This window comes from Vigna radiata, chromosome 7 (genome assembly GCF_000741045.1).
Source record: "Vigna radiata var. radiata cultivar VC1973A chromosome 7, Vradiata_ver6, whole genome shotgun sequence".
Classification (NCBI taxonomy): domain Eukaryota; kingdom Viridiplantae; phylum Streptophyta; class Magnoliopsida; order Fabales; family Fabaceae; genus Vigna; species Vigna radiata.
Genome location: NC_028357.1, coordinates 4,699,261 through 4,708,145, shown reverse-complemented (window position 1 = coordinate 4,708,145; position 8,885 = coordinate 4,699,261). Strand labels below are relative to the sequence as shown.

Here is an 8,885-nt window from a genome sequence, read left to right as displayed (position 1 = left end):
CACCTTGTCACTGTACGTATAAATGATGTCTCTCGTTAATATCAATGGAGCATGTTGTGCCAAAGTGGTAGTTAGTTATAATAATACTCAGCGAGTTGTCTTGGTTTCGGACAGCTTCAGAAATATTTTATGAAACCTTGCTCAGCAAGGAAAGCAGATTAAAAGAAAACTGTGATACGATGTAATAAAGGTGATGACTTGAGGAAAACACTCCCTTTCTTTAGAAAAGATAAAACGAGAAAAAGTAAACAAGACGGAGATCATAAGCAATGGTTCAGAATTCTTAGTTTTTTATGGTTCTGTTGGAATAATTCTGAGATTAAATCATGGTGGACTCCACCATTCATGCGACTCCTAAAACAGTATCTTAGTTAGTGCACAGTAACATCTTAGCTTCTATGCTATATATATATAGAGATGTGTTCTTCTCATCCACAACGGGAAGCAAAGTTAAAAGGAGCTTCTTAACTTCTCTCACACACACACCTCAGTTACCACCAAAACATTATAAACCTCTCGCTTTCATTAGCCATGACAGAAAACTGCATAGCACTCAAACCAGACCACAGCAACAGTCACCCTCAGGAAGGACCCCCCAAGATCACGACTGAGACTGTCCTTCCCATACAAACAAACGACCAATCTTTTCTTAAACTGGCTATGTACCCCATAACTTTGAAGGTCATTCATTCCCTTGTCACTATTTTGTAGTATATATACCATTACATTGATTCTTCACCACCATATATTTCGTTCATGTGGGGCATTATTATTTAACTTCTTTTTGGCATTTCTTCCGTTTCCATTTGCAGTTTGAGGAGTTGATCTACAAAGTTAAAGTAGAGCAGAAGGGTCTGTGTTGGGGGAGCACAAGGAGTTCCAGAGAGAAGACCATACTGAAAGGAGTCACTGGTATGGTTTGTCCCGGAGAAATGATGGCTATGTTGGGGCCTTCTGGGAGTGGCAAAACCACACTTCTCACAGCCCTTGGGGGAAGGCTGAGTGGCAAACTATCTGGAAAGGTCACGTACAACAACCAGCCTTTTTCAGGAGCCATGAAAAGAAGAACAGGTTTTGTGGCTCAGGATGATGTGTTATACCCCCATCTCACTGTGACTGAAACACTACTCTTCACTGCACTTCTCAGGCTTCCCAACATCTTGACCAAGGAAGAAAAAGCTCAGCATGTAGAGCATGTAATCAGTGAGCTAGGACTGAGCAGGTGCAGGGGTAGCATGATTGGAGGCCCTCTATTCAGAGGGATATCAGGAGGGGAGAGAAAAAGGGTGAGCATAGGCCAGGAAATGTTAATCAATCCAAGCCTGTTGTTGCTGGATGAACCCACTTCTGGCTTGGACTCTACAACAGCACAAAGGATCATAACCACAATCAAACGCTTGGCTAGTGGAGGGAGAACTGTTGTCACCACCATTCATCAACCCTCTAGTCGCCTCTATCACATGTTTGATAAACTGGTATTGCTCTCTGAAGGATGTCCCATCTATTATGGCCCCGCTTCAACTGCAATGGCCTACTTTTCTTCTGTTGGTTTTTCCACATCCATGATTGTCAATCCAGCTGACTTGTTGCTTGATCTTGCCAACGGTAATATTCTTTCTTTTTAATTCAATCTAATCACTATTTTACATTTTATTGTGGATCAAATTATTATTAGTAGTATTACGAAGTCATGATTCCGTAGAACTAAATTGTATATAGGTATATATTCCTGAAGATATGAGTTTAAAGTGTGTCAAATGATAAGGCTTTGTTGTTGTATTATGGAATCATGGTCCGGCCTACTTGAATTATATTTTTGCCCGAGATGAATTATGAGACCCCCACTTTCAATTGTCTAAGTTTACTGTTTAAAAGAACCACTCGTGTGTTGTTTTAAGTACAGACAGAGTTTTGACAATGAGAAACTGCAGGAATTGCTCCGGACTCCTCCAAGCATGCAACTGAACAAAGTGAAAGCCAGGAGGCAGAAAATAAGTTGGTTAGAGAAGCCTTAATCTCTGCTTATGACAAAAATATAGCTACTAAGCTGAAAGAAGAATTATGCAGCTTGGAATGCGAAGTCATTAGGAATGCTTCCACTAGTAAGTGTACTAGCTTTTCAGTGAAAAACATTCAGAGGCATATGCTTCAAAAGTTACTTTGGATAGATGAGTATTACATGTCTAAAATAAATTTGTTGCTCAATTGATGCAGGAAATCACATAAAACCGGAGCGATGGTGTACAAGTTGGTGGCATCAGTTCAAAGTGCTGTTGCAAAGGGGGCTGAAGGAGAGAAGGTTTGAAGCCTTCAACAAGCTGAGAATTTTCCAAGTCATAAGTGTCGCTTTCCTTGGAGGACTTCTGTGGTGGCACACCCCAGAATCCCACATTGGAGACCGGGTAAGAGTTTTATTAAATTCAGTAACTTGATCATTATTGATCAGTAAGAACAGAACATCATCAACTAACTCAAGTGCTGTTAACGTATCATTGGTCCTTTACTTTCACAGTACTCTTTCCTTTTCACATTCAGGAAACATTGTATTAATGTCCAAATCACATAATATTTCAGACCTTCTTTCCTCTAACACCAATAATAAAATGTTTCTTCCCCTCAAGTTTAAAATATGATTTGAGTTCTTTTGTCTTTACGTTGACGTTTAGCATCAAATTTCGTCACGTTTGTTGTTGGAAGAAAATTCTAACTCTCTCAGCTACTTTTCTAAATTTATTTATTAAGAGAGCACACTTTGTTTTGGTTTTTATTGTTATCTAAAAGGGAATTGTTGTTAAAAAGAATCTTGTAATAAATAATATCTTAGAAGTTTTGATCTTTTATAATTGGGTCATTAGGAAACTGGAATAAGACTATTGTTATTGAGGTGTTATATTTGAGAATGCAGATAGCCCTGCTGTTTTTCTTCTCTGTCTTCTGGGGATTCTACCCTCTCTACAATGCTGTTTTCACATTCCCACAAGAGAGAAGGATGCTGATAAAGGAACGTTCATCTGGGATGTACCGTCTCTCTTCCTACTTTGTAGCAAGAACAGTAGGAGACTTGCCAATAGAGCTTGCACTTCCAACTGCATTTGTCTTGATAATCTATTGGATGGGAGGGCTTAATCCTCATCCACTGACCTTTCTCCTTTCCCTCCTGGTGGTCCTTTACAGTGTACTTGTTTCTCAAAGCCTTGGCTTAGCACTTGGTGCCATTTTGATGGAGGTGAAACAGGCCACTACTTTAGCTTCTGTGACAACCCTTGTGTTCCTCATTGCCGGAGGGTACTATATACAACAGATTCCTCCCTTCATAGAGTGGCTCAAGTACATAAGCTATAGCTACTACTGTTACAAGCTTCTTGTTGGTGTGCAGTACATGGATGATGATTATTATGAGTGCTCAAAAGGGGTATTGTGCAAGGTTGGAGAATTTCCTCCAATAAAATCAGTGGGTTTGAACCACTTGTGGGTGGATGTGTCTATAATGGCCATGATGTTGGTAGGTTACAGACTAGTTGCTTATTTAGCACTGCAGAGAGTGAGGTAGAGTTAACATTTGTCCTAATCCAACTAAGCCAGGAATAACACTAGAATATTGTACTTCTGATGTAATGAAATTTTGATCAACTTTTTTCAGTCTATTTTCTATGTACCCAATGGTGTAAAAGATTTAGAAATGATAAATAGGAATGTTATCTTACATGCCAAATTGAGATCAGATAACTGCTTTAGAATAAAACTTAGTGCCTGAAAACATGGGATAAGTCACAAGATAAGAGAGGCAAAAGATAAGAAGATATGCATTTAATCTGCAGGATAGGTCAAGGATTGCGACCAGACGCAACTCAACTGTTGATCATTATTAGGCTTTTGAAACCAAATTGTTGTTTCATATTTTCCTGCATAAACTAAAAGAGAGAATAATTATCAGCATAATATTTCTCCCCAAAAGGCACTAGTGACTTGACAAACACATATTTCTAATTTGTAATTTCTAATGGAAACAAAACCTTGAAACAGATCACAACCATTTTCTGCTGAAAATTTCTGTGCTGAGAAAGTTGCAAGTATGAGTATAGCTACGAAAATTGAGGCAGCCAATCCAAATATGTGGAAATGATAATTTTTATGATTAAGCCTAGTTAATGCACATTATCAAAAGTCAAATTAAAATAATTGGCGATTCAGTTTGAAAGTGGGAGCATGACCAGTTTTAAGAATCTAAATACCCAAGCTTAGTGCACTTTCCACTCCAATATCCTATTAATGTCATTTTCTCAATATAATTAACAAAAAATAGTTAAAATATGTTTTTTATTCCTAATTAATTTCCATGTCGCTTCATTATTTTGCCACGTGGACAATCACATTGATAAATAAAATATCTCATATTGAATAAAAAAAGAGAGTAATATCATTAGATATTTTGAAATTGTTTGTATAATATTCAAAAACACTTGCTAATGTAATTTAGTTGAAATGAGTTAGTTTCTGCTCAATTGTTGTAAACCAAAAGTAGAAAAGATAATTTATTTATTTATCATCCATATAATCTACCTGTAAGTCTATTCAATCTATTCATTATTCAACCATATCAATCTTGCGAATTATTATGACATGTTAAACAAAAATTAAAGAACATATACATAACATCAAACAAATGATAATAATGGTAGCATAAAATAAAATTAGAATACTATCATTTGAGATAATATATTTAATAAATAAATAACATTTTAGTAAAACACTGGTATACGAACAAAAGGTTGTTTTGAAAATGAAATAACTTATGAACTTAAATATTAAGAATAAACTCACAATTTACTAATTGAAAGAAAATACGTACACACTTTTTACAAAGTACCAAAAAATTGCATACAATTTATAAAGTATTTCAAAAATAAAATGATAAAAAAAGATTTATTTCAATAAAACATGAAACTTAATGTGAGGTAAAAGAATAATTCTTTCACATGATAAGATTACTTCAAGAATAACTTTAAAATATTTCATTACTTTTACCTTATATTTTGGTATCCAACCACTACATGTGAATCATGTTATAACTATATATGCAAAGATAATTTCATTATTTTGTTTAAACAAATAAGATGTGTTAAGAAAGTTGGAAACATGATGGTATCCATGAAAGTTGAAGCCAACCAATCCAATGGAGAATAATGGATTGGAAGCTTAATCATTATTATTATGATGATTAAGCTTTGTTAATGCACATAATAAAAATTCAAACTCAAATAATTAGTGAATAAGTTGAAAAGTGGGTGGATGGCCAATATGTTAGAAGAATCTAAGTACGGAAGAATAGTACATTTTCCACTATAAATTACTTTTCAAAGATATATAGTTCATTGTATTCATTTCTTTTTATCAAATCTATTTCCAAAATATATACTGTTAAAAATGGTTTTGAACTTTTGTCACATCAGTTCAAAAGGTTATAACATTAGAACTATTTGTTTTTATAGTTTTAGTTTCATAATAAAGAATAAAAATTATAATAGAGGCTAAAAAATAAATTATGTCAGATGTAAATAATTTACTCAACACAAAAATAAAAATTATAAAAAAGTAAAATTATATAACTCTCCTATAAATTAAACATACATGAAAAAAAAAATACTTTTTTAACCTTATCATTAATAAATAATAATGGAAATACATATTCTTACTTTTACATTAATTAATTCCTGAAAATATGAAAAAGACAAACAATTGTCTTCCATCTTGATATCTCATGTTAACATAAAAATACAAATATATATGGATTTGTTAACTTGCTTAGGTGTATTGAATTTTAGTAGAGAAAAATATCCTGATATATTATGAATTTTAGGTTTTAAGGTTAAGGGTATTTGAATAATTTTCATTCTCAAAACTAAAAAAAAAGAAAGCCTAAAGCCTTTATTTATCTCCATAATTCCTCTCAACCCTTTCTCTTTCATCTCTCTCACTTTAACATTTTCTCTGAGTTTTCATTTTATAATTTCAGTCTTATCAATGACTCAACTCTTTACAAAATCAAATTGTTTAATAATGTTTTTTCAGTTGGAGTTATAGTAGGAATATGAGAAAAAAAGGTTAGAGTGAGAAAGAGGAAAGAGAAAGGATTGAGATGAACGAGGAAGGTGAGTAAAGATTTGAGGTTTTTTTTTTTTTTTTTTTTTTAGTTTTGAAAATAAAAATTATTCAAATATCTTTGGTCTTAAAATTTAGAATTCATAATATATGAAGATATTTTTATCTACTAAAATGTTTTTATTAAAAATTTAATTAAAAAATGTAATATCATTTTTAACTAAGAAAATTATCTAAATAAAAATAAACCACATTTTTAAAGTGGAGAGTATAAAGGATACAATAATTTATTTTATCAAAATCTGCCAGAAAAAAAAAATTATCCTACGTGTTATCCACCACTGCACTAGAAAGAGGATAACAACAATTAAGACTGGATAAAACATTTTTATGAATTTGAAAATACATATTTTTTAATTTATTCCATTGTTAAAATATTTCAACTGAAATTTGAGACTAATGCATAGGTTAACGTTCTCCCATATGACTCTGGCAGTCCTTCTTCTTGCTCCTCCGTCCAAAATGAAGGTAAAAGAAAACATAAAAGAACTTTTATATATTCTTAGGAATGTTGACTTTTTGGTGTTCACTTTTAAAATGTCACACATACAAGAAAACTCATCATCTGCAATATCCATCTAGCATTTTTGTTCAGATACTTCCAAAGCTTATTCCTCAGGATTATTTTGCTTCCTTATAATACTCACAAGTTCTATTGAGGAATTTTTAGAACTTGAAATTTACCAAGAAAATATCTAAGAACGAAGTTAACGTAATATCATATATGTTTTGGAATCTTGAGATATCATTATTAAAATTTAAAATATTGATTAAAGTAATATTTTTTAACAAATTTTTAACAATACATACGTAACAGTTTGTGACGGAACAATGATACAAAGTGGAAGAAAAAGTGAAAGAACATACAATCTCCCATCCTAACCATAAGACATAGGAATGGACAGTGACTGAAAAGATAAATAACTAAAAACCGAAATAATTAGGAAGCAGATGGCATCAATGTTGGTGGGAATTTAGTTCATAGGTTGTGGAACACATGAAAGCAAAGAAGGAATTGAATAATTTGGGATGGTTTGAGAGGGACCTGTTTGATGTATGTGAGTCTGGGAGTGAATGTTAATGATGTTACGCATTCCTACGAATCAACCTCTTCAAAAATAATTCACATATACTTCCTCAGAGCTCTTCTATCCATCAAAACAAAAATTATATTCTTTTTACAAATTCCTAACACCTACACCACTCCTCCACATTTCACTCTCTATCTTTTACACCCTTTTTATAAAATTCATTTCAAATTATAACCTCATCAACAATTTTCTACATTACTTTAGAACTTTTACTAATAATTTAAAAAAATTGTGTACGTCAGTTAGGCCAAAACGTGTTCGCCAGTACTATTTCTTTATTTAATCTAGAAAAAAAATTATTTTCAATGGTCGAACAAAAATATGTATGCTTTTAGTTTAATGATTAAAATATGGTTTAAACCCTTTTTTGTCCCTAAGTTAAGTTCTGATGTTCAGTTTAGTCTCCACTTTTAAAAATGTCAAGCTTTAGTCCCTATGATATGAAGAATGTATCAAATGTGGATACCTAAGTATGAAAACTTGTGATTTATTGTTCATTAAGTGCTGTCATGAGGACTGATTTGATACATTCTTCATATCATAGGGACTAAAGCTTGACATTTTTAAAGGTGGAGACTAAACTGAACATCAGAACTTAACTTAGGGACCAAAAAAGGGTTTAAACCTTAAAATATCAAATAAATTTCTAATTTTAATGTAGATCATGTTAAAAATCATTAATTAATTAGACATAATATATATATATATATATATATATATATATATATATATATATATATATATATATATATATATATGATACAAATTTTATATTATTAACTAGTTTTATACATTTGAGTTAGACTTAAAGTTCATTTACTAATATAGTATTCAAGTATTGAGTTAAAGTCTATTATAACAAAATTTATATTTTTAGAATATATCATTCTATCAGATTATTTATTAATGTCTAAAGTCTCATACATGAAATGTATATATCTCGTCATAAAAGAGTGGATTGAAAATCTCAATCAACTAGAAATAAAATCAATTTAAAATATGTATGTGAGTGCAAACCTCATCTTTCACCTATTATCAAACCATCCATTAATGTTTAGTTTTACACATAAAAATATATATATCTTACAAAGTGAAGAAAGTGGATTAGAAGTATAAGCTTTTAAAGTTTACTTTTTAACACAAAACACATTTAAATTTAGGTTTAAACCCTTTTTTGGTCCCTAAGTTAAGTTCTGATGTTCAATTTAGTCCCTACTTTTAAAAATGTCAACCTTTAGTTCCTATGATATGAAAAATGTATCAAATCAGTCTTATTCCTTAACAAATCACAAGTTTTTCATTAAGTGATTTGTTGTTCATAACACCTTCCGTTAACAAATCACAAAATATTGGATACCTAGGTATGAAAACTTGTGATTTATTGTTCATTAAGTGTTGTCATGAGGACTCATTTGATACATTCTTCATATTATAGGGACTAAAGGTTGACATTTTTAGAAGCGGGGACTAAACTGAACATCAGAACTTAACTTAGGGACCAAAAAATGGTTTAAACCTTAAATTTAATATTTGTCATGTAGAGTCTAAATTACTTTGAAGTTAAGTTTTTCTTTCTTGACTTCAGAATTGTACAATGCCTTACTCAAAGGGATATATTGGTTTTTTTTTTTTTTT

At 31.7% G+C, this 8,885-nt stretch overlaps 1 protein-coding gene across 1 annotated transcript; it reads left to right on the top strand.

Moving 5' to 3' along the window:
• The first annotated feature begins 449 nt into the window (after positions 1-449).
• Positions 450-3,739, top strand: LOC106767764 (ABC transporter G family member 14). The gene is made up of 5 exons (XM_014652715.2): positions 450-681; positions 813-1,605; positions 1,932-2,102; positions 2,215-2,402; positions 2,906-3,739. Exons 1-5 carry the CDS (start codon positions 532-534, stop codon positions 3,548-3,550), a joined length of 1,947 nt encoding a protein of 648 aa, XP_014508201.1. The 5' UTR covers positions 450-531; the 3' UTR covers positions 3,551-3,739.
• Positions 3,740-8,885: the final 5,146 nt, after the last annotated feature.

Coding starts and splice junctions, on each gene's coding strand:
- LOC106767764 (XM_014652715.2), top strand. CDS start 532: ATGACAGAAAACTGCATAGCACTCAAACCAGACCACAGCAACAGTCAC. Junction 2,103..2,214: donor CATTAGGAATGCTTCCACTA/GTAAGTGTACTA, acceptor CAATTGATGCAG/GAAATCACATAAAACCGGAG. Junction 2,403..2,905: donor AATCCCACATTGGAGACCGG/GTAAGAGTTTTA, acceptor TTGAGAATGCAG/ATAGCCCTGCTGTTTTTCTT.